This window comes from Oryza glaberrima, chromosome 4 (assembly GCF_000147395.1).
Source record: "Oryza glaberrima chromosome 4, OglaRS2, whole genome shotgun sequence".
Classification (NCBI taxonomy): Eukaryota; Viridiplantae; Streptophyta; class Magnoliopsida; order Poales; family Poaceae; genus Oryza; species Oryza glaberrima.
In genome coordinates, this window is record NC_068329.1 from 21,387,783 (window position 1) to 21,408,448 (window position 20,666).

Below are 20,666 nucleotides of genomic sequence, written 5' to 3' on the forward strand. Positions count from 1 at the left end.
CATCAGACTGTATACCTTTACATCTCTGAATGAATGCAGTATTGGATAAGAAAATGCTGGACAGTGGAAAAAAAAATGTCGTAACCATCTTAGTTGATCTCGGTGTTAAATATTCACATTTAAATTGTCACTTGTCAATCAGTCAATCTAGCTAACACAACTGTGTGAATATGTACATCATGTTAACTTGCACAAATTAAAAAATGGATATGAACACGCAGGAATGGCTGCAGAATAAAGAATGAGAACAAACCGCTACTATCAGGGTGTAGGCCTGCACTAGATGATCAATGTACACGCACAAGGCATTGCCAAGGTAGGTAGGTAGATAGAAATAAGATGTTGCTTTGCTGTATATGAAGTCGTCAGATTTCTTTTGATCCATGCGTCCGGTGCCTGCCTAGCCAGTCTAGGACTGTCAGTAAAGCTCAGCGGAATGTAGAGCTGTCGTCACAGAGATCTCATGTAAACAGACATAACTGCTTTCCATAGAAATATGTTGGCAGCATGTGAAAAATTTGCTCCTTCAGTCTTCAGTGAAGCTGCATTGCTCCTAAAGTGGCATTCATATACACTCTCTATTTGCTTTCAGCTGTACTGAGGACAACTCTATCCTGGACTCCTGGTCAGACCAAACGTTCTACCGGTGAATCAGGACAACTTGCTGCCGTTTGCGCTTCCAGAACTCTCTGCATTGCATAGTGACACCTAAAATTTAAAAAGAACAGTACATTAGAATGGCTCTAGGTTTCTAGGATAAATCAATGCAAATGTAACGGCAACTGAGTGAGCATGCAACTTTCTTGTGCGCAGATAAAAGGCGAGTTTGCCAAACCCCAACTAGCAAAGGCATACCATTGAATTGTCAACAGCTGTTGAAAATAAATGGTTACTAACGCACTCCAAAGGAATCATTTTTCAAAAAAGGTTACTAACTCAAATCAACGTGACATTACAAGAAAACCCCAATCTAGAAATGGAGTTCCTATTCAGAGTATGAATACTTCACACGAGAAATCAACAAAATTATATTTGACATGACAGACAAACACGCACACTTGATTGAGATGCACATTAAACATAAGAACACAATAGGGACTAACCATCAGTTCTTCATTCATTCTGTGTGTTGTTTTGTTGTCATATGGTCCAACAAATTCTTAGAAACATAGCCATGGAAAATGTACTAGTAACAGTACATTAGCTACTATACAAGGTACTCTCTCCGTTCCAAAATATAACAACTTTTAGCACTCGGAATTTGTCCCAAAATATAACGACTTCTCTACCAACATTCTCTACCCAAACAATCACAACCCTCCCACCATTCACTTTTTTCATATACCTCTACTTCTCAATCAATCATAACATCCCCCCATTTAATTCTACCTATTTTTTTAATAACTGTGTCCAACTCTAAAACTTTTTATATTCTGGGATGGAGGTAGTACCTATAAAATATGCTGTATTATGTGTGCATTTCTTATAATTAAATACTGTTCGAATCTTACCTCCATGGTAGGTGATCCGTAAACATCGAAGGAGTAACGGCAAGATCAGTGAAGTTCTCCCTTTTTGCAAAAAAAGCTTTATATGGTGGTTCACTTCCCTGCAAGCTCCAGCATTTCCAAAGAGGGAAGAGGCTTCTTCTTTGCCGCACTATATGAACAACTAGGCCTGGAAGAAACATTTCAGGAGGCTCAACTGGTATATCCCTATAAGATGTGTGACGCTGTTCTGAACCAGAATCAAGCCCATGAAGGGAAATCGTCCGGGCATCACAATCAGTATGTAGACCCTGAGAGCTCATAACATCTATGGATGAATTAGACCCATTATACCCATTGATGCCATTTTGCAAATTTGGGAGGTCTGGCTCAGAAGTACAAGGTGCATCCTGGTGAGGAAACCGTCGTTCAGTAGATACTGCCCTCCCTGTAATAGTGAAAATGGAATTCAGAAAGAAACTTGTTGAAGACTCAAATGAGATTAAAAAAAGGTTCTGAACAGCATAGATGATTGATTCGAGTCATCAGTTCTTCTATATTTGTCCAAAAGAAACAAAAGGGTAAGATAAAAGAATTTCCTTCAAATGTGTGGTGCCTAGCACTATAGTCCTCCATTATGCCACCATCAGGACCATTATCATGATACTTGTTAACATTCAAAATTCTGCGAGCAAGTTTCTGTATCATTGCTGTATCAGCTGGAGAGTTATCTGAAAGAGCCCTTATTGCAGCAGACCGCAGCCTCAGAATTGAGTTGATTGAAAGGCGAGAAGAAAACTCATCATTGCACACAATGCTGGAAAGGAAGAGGAAACGAGTACTCAAAGAAGTTAATAAATTGTCAAGAGGGCAACACACCATGAATTGAAAACCATTGATAAATGAATTTTGTAATTGATTCTTAGTTTAGTCTTACGTTGTAACAAATTGCGAACAGGCTTCAGCTATTACAAAGTCCACACAAGGTAGTGGTCCGTATGCATATACATGCACGTTTGGATACCTGCCAAAAAGCTGTGAGAAAACAAAGTTAAACTATGGAGAACCATGGACACCATACACTCCAAACAAAAGTAACACTTATTAGGAATTATAGGCAGGGAATTAAAGAAAGTCAAAAACAAAAATACAAATCAACAATCATGCGATGACCTGGTCCAGACAAAGTTCACTATGAAGTTTTGGCCTTTTGGGCAATACGTCAAATGCGCACACGCGAACACACACACAGAGATGACTCTGCTGTTCCCATAGTTCAGACAAGCTTAATGGGATAGTCATAGATGTTCTTTATGTTGTCGTATATAATGCCTATACTACAGTAACCCACTTTTATAGCGGTGCGGAAGGATGTTGGTCAATAGGGAAATCAGAAAAAGGTAATGGCAGGCTGCAGAAAGAATATGATTAATAACAACATGCTATGCTAAAGATAAAAGGTGAAATTCAGCCAGCATTACCATCATTCCAAGAACTGTAGCAACAGAACCCCCTAAAGAATGCCCAACAACTCGAATTTTATATCCATGACATTCACTGCCTTCCCCCACCAGGGCAGGAAGAAATCCAACTGTTAGGGATGACGAATTATCTGGGTTGGCATTGTGACAAGAGAAGAGCAGATTAGTCACTATAGTCACTTATTGTACTTAAATTAACAATATTAACTCACACATTGCATCTAATCTTCTAATATGAGGTACTAGTTTCCTAAAAACAAAGAGTACATATTCTGCTACAAACAGTCAAATATTGCAATATCAGACAACAAACAGTACTAGACTAGCACCTCTTGTGCAGTCGTTGAGTTGCATGAAAAGCTCCCTGGCGGACTCTAGAATTCCACCATGTCCATAATGCGGAAAGGTAGAAATAACTCTCTCCCTTGTAGTTGCAGGTAACTGTTCACATCTGAAGAATTAGCAGTGTCAACAAAACAGATGGTGGACAGTAGATAGCACAATAAAATGGCCAGCATATAGGTTTGCTCCCTGAAAACGTTGCACAGTTTCTAAAGTGGTCCATCAACCTCATGAACTAATTCATTATAATCTTTCTATCAGTTTTACTTCAAGATATTATACACTCATACACTGTACTAAAGTAGGTCAAATAGGGATGCAAGAGTATCTGGTTTGGCTGACCCATTTACCCATCCTAGGCCATTTACTTCACAAACAATTCGAGGATGTAAACAAAGTGGACTGCCAAATTAAATGGAATGTGAACAGACAATTAAGTAAGGTAGATCAACTGGACAACTTACGTCCATCACTAAGATCAAATTATCTGATTTGATTACCAGTAACATAAAACTTGGGTGTACATGTTGTGGACTTTGACAAATGGTGATATTTCAGATGTATTTTCCTATGAGCCTTCAATAGAACCTCGCCATTATAATCATATTTACCACATAAACTCCAATTGATTAACACAATAAACCCTATAATATGCAATTGAACGGTACAAAACAACTTGCATTGCATTGTGTTCCATTGAGAAAACTGATCATGATGGCAAAAATAATCAAAACTGGCAAGTAGAAGTAAATAAGAAAATTAGTAGAATAAGTTCAGAAGAGCAGGAGTTTAAGGATCAGAATAATTAATTTTGAAATTTCAGGTTAAATCATTTTGTGATTGTTCATGTTCTTCTAATCATGTGAATGCTAATCAGAGCACCACAGGGTTGACCATTGGTATTTAAGTATCAGCAAATGGCTTGCAGCAAGTAGTCCGTGAGGGAAAAAAAAAGACTAATTTTGACCACAAGAGTAGAAAGATTAGATAAGAATAGACGAGATGGCTATCAAGAGGGAATTACTTTACTAGTCCGTCCAAATCCTCCATAGTAAATGCGCATTCTCTGCATAATCCATCGGTTATGAGATCTTCTGGTGTTTCGGTTCCACGAACTCCAATAACAACTGTCTTTTTGTCATGGAGGACCACGACAAAGTAAGCAGCTTCCCTCTTGCTCTGCATACATAAAAAAAATCAAATCAAGTTCAATGCTTTTACTGAAAAACCAACCGTACTATGCTCTTTATCAAGTATGGCTGGGTTTCAATACCTCCCTTCAACTGTATGCATGTCTAATGTAACAACAAAATCAGCACAGTACGGCAAACATATTTGGTCATCCACATTACTCTCAGGCTCTCAGTTCGTTGCATTCCCAGAGGGCATGTATGAGGTAAATGTGGCAATGTGTGCGCTGGGCAAAGGCCTCACCAGCCAGGGGCCCAGGAGCCATAGATAGTGAACTGGTAATAACATGGCTAGGAAGGAGAATGAGCAGGAGGGCTGCAAAGGTGGTAAAGCATGATAGAGCCTTCAATACATGATTTGCCTCTATTGACTAAAACATAGGGATGCTTATCTCTTAACCTCTATTTATGCAGGCCCATTTGCCTGGGTCACCAAGCATGGCATGTATACATGTGCCGCACATGACACAGCTACTTAAGGTACGTGAAGTAAATTACTGCAACCTAAAGGATGGCTTACTTTAACCAATTCACCAAATAACGTCGAAATATACATAATTAGGTACAGGCGGGATCCATAAAATAGATATCAACAATGAGCTAAACTGCTAAGTAACATTAACATGTGGCAGGCTACAAATGTCACTTGGAACGATTGCATAATTGGCTGAAATATATTTTTCATCATTGCAATTTTAGTTTATAAATTCCAATTTTATCCAAACTCGTGTTACCTGGCAAACACGGCCCCGTAGAAGTGCTGCAGCTGGTATGTGAACAAATCTAAGGAAAGCTGCAGCATGCCCTCGCCACCAGTTGTCACCATCAAGTGCAGGGCGCCTGCATGAAGACCAATATGTGGTTGTCATTTAAGGCAAGAACAGCATAAGATGTTCAAACTTATCTCAATGTAACAGTTGGTCCAGTTCAAGGAGGATTAAGCAAAATAAAAATCAAATTTAGCTTGCTTCACATTTTACCGAACAAAATCTCCAGCTGGACTGGCCAAAAAGAGGATCATCAACCATAGGGGTATTTGGCAATAAACACACAACTGAGAAGTATAAGAGAGTTCAGGAGATATACCTTCTGCGCGACCATGGAGTTAAAACACCTTGTCTGTAAACCCATGCACATGGAAACAAAATAGGGTTTCTCCCAACATCAAGGAGAGGTCCCTGAAATAATACCACGTCAAATGCAATTATACAAGGAAGGCAAGTATTAAACTTGTTCCAGTTAGATAGTGTTTCCAACCGTGTAACATGCTTCAGCAAAGGGATGAAGGATAGCAGCTTCTTGCATAAGGTTCAGTGGCGCTTCCGTAAGGTCAGTTTGCAAATGAGGCAAATTTTCATTTTTTTGTAATAGTGCAAGCCCTAAAACATGCACCGTAAAAATGGATCCTTAGTATGCTCTCAATATAGTGACAATAACAAGGAATTCCATAAAAAAAAAATCATATGTGATGCTTGTACACTCATAACAGTCTACATTATACTGATACAATAGTTTGTCATAAAGTGACACGGCAATACAACCCATGCGGAGAATCTGGTCCTGTTTAGTCAACTATCCATGGTAACCTAACCGCTAGCAGGCAACTACTCAAATTAGAAAAGACGAAAGCATGGTGCTATGTAATTTAACTCCAAACAGAGCAGCACTTTAAGCTCTGTACTCTTTTTGCAATATTGAAATTTCCGTGGTCTATCAAGTAAATTGCACCAAACCCATCTATATCCTATGAAGAATGTAACTTATACATATTCATTTAAACATCTGAATTCACAATATATGTATTGTAGATTTTTGCAATGAGAGGGGTTTCATCGGGAACACTGTATTACTGTCTTACAATTTACTCACCTCCAATTTTCTGTGCTAAATAGATTCCTCTCTAGATTTTGTACAAAAGTCATGTTTTTAGGAGGTGGACAGATTGCACACATATGACTACAAGTAGGTGGTAACAAAAACGGAAGTTTATGTTGGAGTTCTGAATGGTACAATTGAGCCTAGTAGAACTTACTCACTGCTTATTGAAAACCTAAACACCTACATAGCTGTGCACGTCTTTAGAAGGTAAGTGACAAAATTTAGAATATTCATGCCATCATGTGTATCAAATTTAATTTTGAAAGTCCAAATAGGACACAGAACATATTCAATGTGAAAGCAACGAAACAGAAAACTGACCTGCTAAAAGTTCCAAATGTCCTGTCCCAGAAGCACGATATGCAACCAAATCGCCCAGAAGTCTTGCCACAGAGTAAACCTCATCCTCTTCCAATACGGTTCTGCATCAGTATGTAAGACAACTAGCTCATATAGGTAAATAAATAGTGATATTTCTCAGCATAAAAAGAATAGGTAGTGACCTACAGATATTGTGCACGCCCTAGGCAGCATAAAGCTTCTCGAATTCCATGATCGAACACTTCCCTGTAATGAGCTTTCCATGCCATGTCATGTGTTGCATAGAACGACCTCCACCTTAATATATCAGAACCCGTGAAGCATTGGACAACGACCACAACCCAGGAAAGAATAAGAAACAAAGCAATTAATGCTCGTTTCGAGACTTGATCAGCTTCATCCTGTCCTAGATTGCGAGCAAGGCAGGCCAATTATTGAACAGAATTGATGGAGCAGGACAAAAAATCATAAGCAAGTAGGCAGTGGATAAAATACTAGTGCCATCAAAACCTATCATAATTTAGTACTATATTAAGTAAAGGCAAAAGTTATTGACACTTTTTACCCATTTTTTTTTCATTTGGAAACTCTAAGGGGAGAAGGCTCCAGTAATATTTAAGTATGTATAAAGTTTACTTGGCAGAAAGATTTCATCTAACAAAGGTTCACCGTTCACAGCTGAAATGCACTACAGATATATGACAGGATCTGATCATCTGACTCAAACATACCAAAGAAACAGGAAGTGGCTCTTCTTTCATTTGAAATATCTCTGACAATGACAAGCATGAGATAAATTGCCCCAACCAATTGCATTGCACCCACTGCCATGCCGAATCTAGTCCACCACAACCAGCGTTTATACCTCACCTGTTGAGCAAAACAAAACAGAAATAGCAGTATGATAAATAAGTGCTCAGTAGAAATTCTACTCTTCTTACACCTACTCTAGCTTTTATGGCAGAATTCAAATATCCCATCAGTATCCATAAAGAATATTCTAAGCCCTCCTCACTGATACATCTTAAAGGATGGTCTCCAGATTACAGATTTATAATGCTATGCTAGAGAGTTAAGAACTTCATCCATGATCCTCATTGATACATCGTCAACAATATTCTCCAGATTTATAATGATATTAATGCGTGTTGTTTATTGTAAAAATTTTATGATTACCTATATCAATAGATTAAATATGATTACAAGGTTAATGAACTCAATTTGAACAATGCAGAATGCCAACAAGTGGCAGGAAAACAATTCAAATCCACAAATATGAAATTAGGTTCCAACTCGAAATCTTAACCCTAAACCCTCATGTCAGGTCTCTGTGATCCAATAAAAAGGTGCTCAAGCTCACGGTCACAGTGTAACACTGAGTCGCTTCATAGTGTTTGGCTATAAGCACATTGTCCTCCAGCCATATGCATCAGATAAAAGCTCTTAATAAGATGTATTCGCAGTTCATCTAAGCTTAATACGCTGTATCTTAGCACCATTGACAACTCCCGTCAGTTACACGCATTTGCATTAACTCGCCTCAAAATTCTGATAAATGGTGAAATCAAGTCCACTTGTTCAGATTGATCGTGTCTCAAATAATCCCGTATTGTAACCATACCTAGACAAACAAACAAAAAAATGCGTTGGTTTATCCTTGAACCAACTGAAATCAAAGCTCAATTTATCACGACTTCACGATACGTCAGAGTTAAGCCGAGCAAATCACCCAACTAAAGTGGCCTAAGATAGCCGGCAAGGAGCTCGAGTTCTCACCCTGATCTCGTGGCGCGCAACGGCGTCAGCGGCGACCGACGCTGCGGCCTCGTCGAGGTGGCGCCTCGCGATGGCATCCGCCGTGGCGTGCTGCGCGCGCGCGGTGCCGATCATGGCGAGCACGCGGATCCCCGCCAGCGCGGGCGCCGCGGCGAGCGCGAGCCCCCCGCCGCACCCCGGCGGGAGCACGCCGTCGATGAGGTAGAGCCCGAGCAGCAGCACGGCCACGTTGAGGCCCCCGACGAGGAACGAGACCACCCGCACCATCCCGAGCCGGAAGGAGGCGGCGGCCGCGCCAGCCGACGACGACGACGACGCCACCGCCGCCGCAGCAGCGGCCACGGGGTCGCCGGCGCCCGCCATGGCGGCGGCGGCGGCGGCCCTCCGTCGGGATGCAGGCGGCGGCGGCGGCGAGGAGGGCGCGCGGCGGCGGCGGGGGAGGAGGGGGAAGAGGAGGCGGCGAAGGTGGGGGAGGAGGAGCGGGGGACGAGGCCCGCGGGTGGCGAGGATGGGGAGGAGGGGCTTTCTAGGCATCTCTCTCACCCGGCCGCGGCGGCCATGGAAAGCGGAGAGGGTCGCGGCCTCGCGGGTGGTTGGAGGCGGCCGCGGAAATAGAAACGGGGAAGGCTTTCGGGTCGCGGTCGCGGGAGGTAGATTCGGGGGCGGACGAGACGACTAGAGGAGTCGCGCGGCGTCCGCCGCCCGCTGTTTGTTCTGGCGCGCGAGCTGATGTGATGACTGGCATGTGACAACTGGTTTAAATCTCCTCCTTTTTTTTTCTCCTTCTGAAGCTGTCCTTCGGAATTCGCTTTTTTAGATCTAGGCTTAAATATTCGTGGACCACGTGAGTACTTGACGTTCATTCTAAGCAATAGTCTCTCTTTGTCTACTCCTGCAATACTTTGTTTGTTGTTGCTAGCAAAATACCCATATTTTACTATGGTTATTTAAATATATAATATTTGCTTGTTCGAAAAATAAATATTTGACTATTTCATAATATTAACAAATATTATTGGCCAATTTGTAAAAATTGCAAAAGGAATTATGGGATACTGGGTTGGCAGTGCCAGATTCATTGTCACCGCTACTAATACTTCATCCTTCCCAGATTCTTTCCAATTTGATCATCATATAATTTTATGCACTAAGACTAAGGATAATTTAAATCACATCAATCAAGACACCCATTCTCCCACAGAGCATGCGTCGATTAAAAACCCATGCCGATTACACCCTAGCATGCACACAGTCTCTCATACTGCATCAATTGTATTCCGATGAAATCCGTGTTCATGCAGTTATACGATGATCAATTTAAGAAATTTTGGATTCTATTACATGATGATCAATTTGGGAAGGAGGGAGTATCTTTTTAAAAGGAGTACATAATTGAGATTTTGAAAAGAGTCGGCTGCCAAGGGTCCATTCGATTTAAAGTATTTTTGGAGGAAAAGTGAATGATTCAAATTAATATAAGTAGGAATTAACACTATTCACTCATTTGGAATGGAGGGTTAGGGTATAAGAGAAGTGGAGGATTTTTCCCTTTGCCATAGATTTTATAGGCATAATATAGGAATCTAAACATCCACTGTAACCTCTTTTTTTTCTTTCCTTTGTTAGGTCCAAGGAAAATCAATACTCAAGTGACTATAATTTAACAACAACATAAGAAAGTTTGTTTAATTTAAGAAAAAAGTTCAAATGTCCTCGAAAACTTTGTCTAACACCCTGAACATTAAAACCAAACATCCAATCCCCTAAATTCTACAATACCCTTCATATTATCCTCCGAGGTGGTTTTAGATGGTGGTCTTCCGTATTTCTAAGCTTAAACTAGTGGTTTTTAAATAACTAATATAACAAAATTAGATATCATCAATATAGGTTGTCAGTTTATACCATACAGTGATGCCATACTGTTGTTACGTTGGTACTTGTGTTTTTAAGTGAGAGCGAACAAGTGGCAAAATGAAATATCAAAGTGGAGATCTCATATGTCCAATATGTATATCATGTGATCAAACTGATTCAACTTCTATACAAATTAGATAAAAATAAACACTATCCAAAATCACCCTAGGGGTTATATAAACAATATTGTAAAGTTTAGAGGGTTGTATATCTGGTTTCAAAGTTCGGGTGCTAGATGGGCTTTCAATCGAAGTTTTTAAGAAAAGGTTAGTGCAACGTGGAATGTATAGACACGGGAGAAAGATGGGTTAATTCGTTCTGCCACCATATCGAAATTGTTATGACACTAATTTTTTTGGTGTAGTAGAAGATCAAATAATTCAATCGAAAACTTTGACCTATTGCGAAGTGAGTGTAGTTAAAATGGTTAGGTTCCTTTGTGATGGAACCAACCCACCCGGGTTCAAATCCTAGAATTGACACGGCTAATTACTTTTTCGGTGGTAGACAATGAGGCGAGATAAGGTGTGCGTGTGTCTTCATAGAGTTGACTGTCTAATTATATTTTCGGTGGTATACGACGTATCCCGAGATAGGGTGTGCGATGTATCCCGAGATAGGGTGTGCGTGTGTCTTCATAGATGTGTGGTATACGACGTATCCTGAGGTAGGGTGTGCGTGTGTCTTTATAGATGTGAGTGTCAACGAGGCGAGGTAGGATGGGCGCCTGCCTCTGTACTGAATTTTGGTATGCTGAAGCTTAGATGGGGATTTGGTAAAGCGTCAAACTAATTAAAATCAGCCTAATACATCAATGCCACTTACACCAACAAAACATTTTGTTATGAAGTAAAATGATTAAAAAAACAGTGATCCTACCAATACCACCCACCCTGTTCCAGCTTTTTCTGTGAGAGCAAGGACCACGTTTTTCCACCTTATAGATCACATACTATCTAGTCACAAAATAATGTCATTTTAGACTCTAATTTGATAAGACGTAACTTTAACCAATTATTTTGTTTACAGAAATTAAGAAAAATTACCTAACATAAAAGTATGTCAAGTGTTTTTTTACCAAGAAAAAAGAAAAAGACTTTGATCGTTGCTTAATTATAATCTTCCCTATTGACCACCAATATCACCTTCCCTGTCTATTTGAGTTGGCTAGCTTCTACTCCCTCGATTTTAAAATATAAGATTATATCTTCTGGAACAAAAGGAGTAACTAGAGAAGTCGAACTGGTTTAATTTGGACTTTACCTTCAGGTAATAATACCATCTGACAGTAATCTTTCCTCCATTGGCTGAAATTTAAAACATTTTAACCATTTTGACTATATGATCTGCATATATAATTCGTTTTTTAGCTTGCCAAAAGAACTTGTCAACCGTTTCTTAAAAAAAAAAAAGAACTTGTCAACCCTATGAACGAATTAAACTTCTAGACAATACTATTCGTGCTTGACGGCTTATTTTGCCGCGAGCCGTTCAAAGGAAAAACAAGAGTGCCACGTCCCTGGTATATCGCCAACGCCAATTCTCTGTCGAACGAAACAGGGGGTCCGGCCATGACAGGCGCGTGTGGGCCGCGGCCCATACATATCATCGCGTCGCGCCTCGAGTTTGAACTCGGGCGCGTCGTACGTACGTGTACGTGGCATCGTTTGTCTCAAGCGCTCTCTCAGAGCATCTCCAACAGCCTCTGCAAATCTAACTCTCTAAACACCCATATAGCCAACTTTTCATTTGATTTGGCTAGTTAAACTAGTTATTCACTTCAACAGCCTCTCTATCTACCCTCTCTACTTTGACTCTATGACACCGGGACCCATATGTCAGCTTCTCCCTTCTTCTTTCTCCCCTTCCTTCCCCTCTTTCTCTTTTTTCTCGCGTTGGCTGGAAGCAGGCAGCGCCGACAAGCTGGGAGCGAGCGGAGGCGGTGGGCACGGCGCGCGGCGGACGGCGGCCGCGGCCGCGGCGAGCGGGGGACGGTGGGCCGCGCCGCGTGGGGGACGGTGGGCCGCGCCGCGTGGGGGACGGCGGCCGCGCCGAGCGGGGGGCGGGCAGCCACGGCGAGCGGAGCGGCGGTCGTGGTGAGCGCCTCCTCCTCGTGCTCCTTCCGTGCGGTTGTCGTGTGGAGAACTAGGGACGGAGGAGATGGGTTGTGTGGGGCCCACCATTGGCCAGCCAAATAGAGTGGCCAAATTTGGCTAGTGAAGGGAGGGTTTTGGCCAGTCGGATGGCTATTGGTTGGAGAGGCTGTTGGAGCATGATTTTTAACTAGAATGGCTAAAATTTAGCTTGAAGAGTGGGATGGATAGACTGTTGGAGATGCTCTCATTAAGCTGAACGATCGTGCTGCTGTGTACGCAGCCGCCCAATCGAAGTCACGCGCGACTCAGCTCTCACGCACGAAGCTAAAACACAAGTGCACAAGTTACAGAACAAGCCAAAACACAAGTGCACCAGTTAAGGCCGGAGAGCCTGAGAGCGCGAGCGACCTACCCTTGTCTCGCGCTTGGCGAACTCCACCGTCGGCCCCTCGCCGCCGCCGCCGCCGCCCCCCGCGGAGACGACGGCGAGCGCGGTCACCTCCTGAGCGCGCGCCGTGCCGACCATGGCCACGATCCTCACCGCCGCCAGCGCGACCGCCGCGCCGACCGCGGCCTCCTCCCTCCGCCCGCAGCGCTCCGTCACACCCACCCACTCGGCCGCCGCCCCGGCCGCCGCGACCGCCACGTTCACGGCCGCCAGCGCCGAGGACATGCGGCGCACCCCGCGGATCCGGAACGGCGGCCGCATGGTTTGGCGCACGCGCCGCGAGATCGAGGAGAGGCAGGCCGGGCGCGCGCGGCGCCGTTCTCTGAGTGCACGCGTGCATGTGCGGGCGCGGCCGGGCGACGTTTTTGTAGCGGCGCGCGCGCCGCGCGGGGGTGCGAGGCGTGCGAGCGGCATCAGCCAGGCCAGCCAGGCCAGTAGGACGACGGTTCTTTGCTTGGGCGACGCCGAGGCAGAATAGAATATTAGTATCACGTACTGTACATTGTTTTGGCCCTGCCAATTGGACGAGGCGTTTGCTTGATCAGGGGTGCATTGCATGCATGACTGCATGCCATGATGCATTGGCCAACGTAAATGCCAAGCCGGAGGGTGTGGCAGTGTGTGCAGTGCACTCTTGGCACCGGTACGTCCAGGCAGGCAGGAGATGCTGGGAGGGCGTGGCTGGCAGCCTGGCACTGGCAGCTGCCCGGGCTTCGCGTCGGTGGTTGGAGGCTGCTTGGAGCTCGCGGAGTCGCGGGAAGTGAGGCATCTATTCTACCGCGCAGTGTCGCCACAAAAGCTGGAAAGAAAAGGAGGAAGCGTCTTTCTTTATCTCCGTTGGGGCCTCGGGGCCGAGGAGACGCTGACATGTTAGCCCCAGTTTAGTTAGATCCATGCCGGTTTAGCGGTTTAGGACCATACCGGTTTAATACAATAGATGGATGGGCCAGCCCGCCTGCCTATTCCATTGAAATAGTCCTAGTACTACCAAAAACACAGCCCGTTATCCACAGATGGACGACTTGAGCAGCCCATTTGACCCAAAAACCTATTGAGATTATTCCTAGTACTACCAAAATCATAACGAACTGTTGGAATCGAATCACTTCGCCATTGAAAAGGTTTCTAAAAAAACAAACGTCACCATTGAAAAGGGTTGGTGCTGACCACTTGATCTACGTCGGAACTTGGAAGAACACTGATACATTGATCAAAAATAGATAAATTAAGACACTGATACCAAAAAGATCTAACTCTGCAAATTCTCCAATACTGGCAAGTTAAAATTAGGGTGTCGATGCCATTAGCTGATGGCAGCTACACAAATTATTTTCTTTTTGTGTGACACGTCCGTAGCTTGCGAATCTCTGCTTATGGATCTATTAATCCAGTTGCGTCGCTTTCAAGGTCTCGTCAACCTAATTAAGAGCAAAACAGTTTGAAGTTCGGCTGTGCCATCATGATATAATAATAATCTTTGCGCATTCCGTCATAGAAAAGGGGATATAGTATTATACTAGCCGGTGTCGTTCTTTGTTGATCTGCCTTTTCAGATGGCACGCAAGGGTGACTTTCGTAAGGGATTCTTTCAGCTGAATTCGCATAATCTATATATTTCCTTTCTTTGCATGCGTTTGCTAGGTTACGTGCATGCTGATGCTTGTCTCCGTCAGCTCCGATCAATCTCGTACCCTTTTCCCTTACTCCGCCCCCCCTCCCCCTCCCCTCTTCTCTACAAAGTGCAAACAAATAATATTCGATCTCTGGCCCAAGCTTTCTTTCGTTTGCTTGGCTTAGAATTTAAGGTTTGGATCTTTCAGTGAGCCATGATTCCGGCGTACCAATCACATATCCGCCTCCATATGCTGCTTGGCCCAGTTCTCCGAACTTTAACTTTTCCATCACTGGTGGATAAGTGCTTTTTAGTCTCGGTTTGTAACCCCCTTTAGTCCCGGTTGTCCAACTGGGACTATGAATCCGGGACTAAAGATCGCTATCTTTAGTCCCGGGTAAAATAACCGGGACAAAAAATTGATCTTCCAACCGGGACTAAAGATAGGGTCTTTGGTGTTACCAACCGGGACTAAAGAGGGAATAACAGCAGTACAGATGGTCATCTTTCTTTTTTTTTCTTTTTTATTTTCTCCCGAATTAAGTGGCATGCATATCCCCAAATCCCAAATCAAATTAACATCCCAAATCCACATCACAAATCTTTAAGTTACTTATACACATAAATCAAATACATCGCAAATCCTAAAAAAATACACAAATCAAATTACATCACAAGTTCTACAAAATTCATCGCAAATACATCACAAGTTCACATCGCACACAAATCAAATACATCACAGAATCATGCAATAAATCACAAATTCTAAAAAAAAAGAAAAAAAACCACAAAGGCGCCGCTCGGCCGGTCGTTGTCGCCTCCTCTCCGCTCCGCGGCCCTCTGCGCCGCCCCGCCGTGCGGCCCGCCATGCCGGCGGCCGCGTGGCCGCGCAGGCACCACCGCGCCGGCCGTGCCGCCCGCCGCCCGGCCCTCGATCTCGCTGTTAACAGTGAAATTTGGTAAGCCCAAAGTTACCATTGGTTTAGAGTCAGTATCGGCTTCAAAGTTCTAGAATCAGCCAATGGGAGTCAAGTCGCCACGATGTCGTGTTCTTGGTGGAGTCGGATCAATCAAAGGAAGCTTATCTAGAAGAGTTCGAGTTCAAGAAGGATGCGACATGATAGTTATCTATTAATTAGGCATAGATCTGCTTAGCTCCTGTGCAGATCCAAATCTTGATGAGATGCAGGCGTGCCAGTCAGTTTGATTCTGCAACTGACAAGATATGCAAATAGTAGATCAAAACAGCCGATCGGCTGACAAGCCGATGTAGTGATTCTAGTCGATGCCGATAATAGCCGATGTCGATAGGGTGTAAGCACTCGGCTATATGTCCAATGTAGATAATGGTATAAAGGCAATCGGCTGTTGATGATGTAATAAAATAACAATATAATCCAGTATAAACCAATCGGCTAGCATTGATATGATAGAATAAGCACTGATCCGAAGGTTAAAGCACACATCGGCTGGAGGTCCAATGTCATGAAATCCACAAGATTAGATTAAACAGTGAAACCTTTGTTGTCATCGGCTAAATCCAACTTGTATATATATGTAATCCTTATAAGCCGATGCAATGTTCCGATAACTTATTGGCTAGCACCCTGATAAAACATTAGCATGAACCTATCAGCTTAGCAAGACTTATATTATCAACAACAATCTAGTAGGTCGAACCTAACCGATGCAGCACGAGATTGTATATGATAATCTAATACTCGATGAGCCGATAGATCTGTCTAATGTGATGGATATAACAAATCTATTTAGAACAGCATTGTGATTGTAGAGATATATCGGCTAAGATAGAAGATCGGACCTAACCGAGACAGTTCCAACTAAACCGATGCGTCTCTAAACACAATGGAATTAGAGATAGACTTGAGATATCAGGTAGGCAAATCAATCAACCAAACCAGAGCGATCCAAGAGATCAAAGCGATGCAGCCTTGAACGATGCCGACGTAGATGACAGATTCACCAGGGCCCGACAGAACGTAGGACTTACCCTTTCGCCGGAGATCGAACTGAACCGATGCAGCCCCGCGTCAGGTGCCCAAATCCCGCCGGAAGATAAGTAAAAACCTCGGGAAAGAGGGTGGCGATGCACCGAGTTGTATTGATCGTGGAGATAGATTACATAGACCCCGGGTGTACATATTTATACCCATGGGTTGATACAAGTCCTTGTCGGACAAGAAAGAAACTTTCCTAAAGATAAAAGAAAAAGATAAAGTCCTTATAGGACACTAAACACACTTTCCTAGAGATAAAAGGAAACTAACAAACTATTCCTAATTAATAGATAACTTGCCATGCCGCATTCTCTTTGAACTCGGTCTCTTCTGGATAAGCTTCCTTTAGTAGATCAATTTCCTTAACCGAATATAGCAAGAATCCGACAACTGACGACTTGACAACTCTCATCGGCTAATCTCAGGACTTCCAAGCCGATGCTGACTCTAAGCCGATGACTACTCCGGGCTTACCAAATTTCACTGTTAACACTCGTTTGATCCAAAAAAAAAGAGAGGAAGGAAGAAAGAGATAAGGCAGGAGTTAGAGAGGAAGGAAGAAAGAAAGAGATAGAGTTTGTTGCGTGAACGAGAGAAGAGGATAAGTAATAGGGATTATATAGCACGTGTTGATTTTTATTCCCGGTTAGTAACACCAATTGGGACTAAAGTTAAATCTTTAGTCCCGGTTGGTGTTACAAACCAGGACTAAAGATCTTATACGCCTGACATGGTCTGACATGGAACCAACCGGGACTAAAAATCATCTAGTCCTGTTGTTCTTATAAACCGGGACTAAAAATCGTTTTTAGTCCCGGTTTTTAATGAAACCGGGACTATTGTAGATTTGGGTCGACCGATCAATGATGGTTTCTCCACCAGTGCATTTTTCATTAGCACACATTTCAAACTGCTAATATGATTTTTTTCAAAAACATTCTATATAGAAAATGTTTCACTAAAATCAAACAAATTATTTTTAAAGTTTGTAATTATTAAATTTTAATTAATTATATACTAATAAACTTTCTCTCGTTTTATGTGAAAAAAATCTTACTTTAAACTCACCAAAAAGACTATATATGCGTCTCAGGTCCTGTTTAGATCCCACCTCAAAATTTTTCATCCTGTCACATCAAACGTTTGAACACCTGCATGATATATTAAATATAGGCTAAAAAATAATTAATTGCACAAATTGTGACTAATTTGCGAGACGAATCTTTTAAGCCTAATTGCTTCATGATTTGACAATGTGATGCTGCAGTAAACATTTGCTAATAACGGATTAATTAGGCTTAATAAATTCGTCTCGCGGTTTACTGACGAATTCTGTAGTTAGTTTTTTATTAGTGTCCGAACACCCTCATACGACACTCTATATAATACCCGATGTGACATACCAAAACTTTACACCCCTGATCTAAACGCCCCCTCACATGCATGGAATTTCTATGATGCACGCAGAGTGCATGCTACTAGGAATCATTCTTACCGGCTACTTATATCGTTTTCTAATCCATCTCCGACCTACGACGATGAACGCTAACCCTGTGACCTAGTTGGACAGGGCCAACCTATGCGACTGCAATTATGCAAGCCGATGCCACTGTGTCATAATCCCTCCATCCAAAAATCTAAGACTTATTTTTCTATCACCAAAATCAAGAAAAGAAATAGCTCACTTAGCTTGCATATAACGAAGACCAAAGACATGCAACAGTAAATATTAAGATAGGTACTTGAATTTCGATCAATAATTTAATTTAGCATTGGAGGCTATAAATATGCCTAATTCATTTGAAAAAAAATAGAAAATAAAATAAGTCTTAAACTTTTGGTTAGAGAGAGTATATAGATAGTGTTATAGCTAGCTAGGTAACGTCAGAGAGGGATTTTAATCACCCGGGTAGACGTTTACCTATTTATTGCATGTCAACTAAATATCTATGAAAAAAATTCAAAAAAAAAGACAAGATATATTAATATGAAATATATCACTTCATAAATATATAAATTCAAATCTGACATCTACAAATTTTAACAAAAACAACAAAATTAATTGTGAATATACGTAAACTAATTAGATTTTAATTTGTTGTTTTCGTTACAACTTGTATAAATCAAATTTGAACTTGAATGCTTGTGGAGTCATATATTACATACTATTTTATCTTCAATTTTTATTAACTATGGAAAATTGAAACCATGCCATTATAATTTTACAAAATTTGATATATGTCATCCTGACCCACATGTCATCGACTTATATGGGTCCTACTTGTCATTGAGATACCGATGACATATCTTAAACTTTATAAAATTATAATGGTATGGTTCCAAATTACCCTTTTATTTTATATGCGATAAATGGCTAGATGTCCACCCCGTTCATGAGACGAGCACATACCATCCGTTCATTATTCAAGCTAGCGCGCGGCGCCGGTGATCGCACGGAGGAGAGAAACATGCGTCTCCCCGAACCGAAGCATCAGCAGCTAGCCACTGCACCCACACCCACCTCCGCTCCGCGTCGCACGCGCTACGTATACACGGGAGAGATAATAGTAGGATATATAGGTGGCCGCACGTTGGCGTCGGATGGTTGGCCGCGGGCGCACTGGGCGTCGTCCTCCTGTCTGTCCCAGTGTCCCCCTCTCGCGCTCGCCAACTTGGGCAGTTGGGCGTTGTTTATCGCGAGGCTTCCGTACCAGGTGGGCATAAATCTATACGCCAACTTGGAGCGGCCGGTAGACCACGGCTAGCTAGGGGGGATGCATGGAGACTCCAAAAGCGCGGCCAAGTTGCAGTTGCTTGCTTCCCTTCATCTCCGTCCGTGCTTGGATGGCAATGCCTGCCTGCCTGCCTGAGCTGGCTGCCTCGTCCACTCGTACGGTCACAGTCATCGTCGGAAGCTAGCCGGTGATCTCTCAAATAGTACTAGAAGTTGTACGCCGTCGTAGCAAGTGCGGACTGCATGTGGCCGTGGTGCGGCCGGGAGCAGCGCTCGTGCGTGACATGAATTCTGGGCCCTTCTTCTGCTTTTGGATGTGCAGTATGCATGGGGGCGATTATAAGCGCATCAAGTGCACTGTGATAGTACTGTAGTACGACTGTACGAGAGACCCGACTCCCGAGGATTCTTGGCCAAAACTGGTACTACCACCTGAATGCGCAGTAGCTTGTTTGGAAGCTGACCGAGGAGAGAGAGGGAAAAATCACGCGCCTGTAGTTCTGAAAGTTTTGGGACAGAGATAGATTGAACAGAAGAGAGTACACAAACGGAGAGTTAGCGTAATACACGAGAACTAGCATACAAAGTACATACGGTCTCGAGAGACGATTGAACAGAATTTCCCGTCATGCATGTACGGACTTGGAGTGTATATAGCTAATGCTAAACTTGCCACTTGACCAGCTTGTACCACAGGAGTACGTACATGCTAGTGTGCTACTGTCATCACATCGGTCCTAGATGCTCGCTGGTTTGTGATTCTATAAACCGTATCTAGCTCAAACAAAGCCGGCCGCTAAACACGCACGCGCGTATGTTTAATTAACTAGACAGAGTCACAAGACAAGGACAGAAGACCACGGGTTGCAAGTAGGAGAAGACCTACTTAAACAACTCTTCCATTATTACAAGCTTATAAATACGATAACAACAGGTGACGTACAACTGAGCAACTGTCGATCCAAATGCAACGAACCCTGTGCGCATTCGAGGCACCGATCGATCTCATCCCCTATAACGCCCGGACCCACCCGGGCCCCGATGGCTGATCGATTAACCACTAGCTGGATCACCCAAACCGTCGGCGCGGTTGTGTATAGTCCGAGCAGCGCGGCGCCGGTGTGGTGGTGGTGGTGGTGGCCGACTGGCCGCGGTTTCCCAAATGCGCAGCGCGCGAGGGGTCCCGCACGCCTCCCGCGTCCCCGCATGACCGAGCGCGCGCGCGCGTCATCGGGACGAGAGAGAGACGACGTCGTCGTCGTCGTCGCGCGCGCGGGCCAGCGCCCCAGCCAGTTGCCGCTTACAGTAAGAGGGGGGAGTGTATAGTACGATCCACTTGTCGTCCACGTCGTCCGCACCGCACCCC

General features: G+C 43.4%; 1 protein-coding gene across 1 annotated transcript; it reads right to left on the minus strand.

Annotated features, from left to right (window-relative positions):
* Positions 1 to 210: 210 nt before the first annotated feature.
* LOC127771332 (uncharacterized) lies at positions 211 to 9,140 on the minus strand. The gene is made up of 14 exons (XM_052297223.1): positions 8,476 to 9,140; positions 7,431 to 7,569; positions 6,886 to 7,105; positions 6,700 to 6,800; positions 5,758 to 5,879; positions 5,587 to 5,678; positions 5,235 to 5,340; positions 4,335 to 4,489; positions 3,298 to 3,419; positions 2,969 to 3,099; positions 2,425 to 2,522; positions 2,086 to 2,304; positions 1,512 to 1,934; positions 211 to 708 (listed from the first exon to the last, which is right to left on the minus strand). The coding sequence occupies exons 1-14, from the start codon at positions 9,007 to 9,009 to the stop codon at positions 627 to 629; spliced, it is 2,544 nt and encodes an 847-aa protein (XP_052153183.1). The 5' UTR covers positions 9,010 to 9,140; the 3' UTR covers positions 211 to 626.
* Between the last annotated feature and the right edge of the window lie 11,526 nt (positions 9,141 to 20,666).

Bases quoted from the DNA above. Each gene is read 5' to 3' on its own strand.
- LOC127771332 (XM_052297223.1), bottom strand. From the start codon at position 9,009: ATGCCTAGAAAGCCCCTCCTCCCCATCCTCGCCACCCGCGGGCCTCGT. The intron at 2,305-2,424 runs GTAAGACTAAAC...CTTCCTTTCCAG, and splicing joins TGTTCGCAATTTGTTACAAC to CATTGTGTGCAATGATGAGT. The intron at 709-1,511 runs GTAAGATTCGAA...TTTAAATTTTAG, and splicing joins ACGGATCACCTACCATGGAG to GTGTCACTATGCAATGCAGA.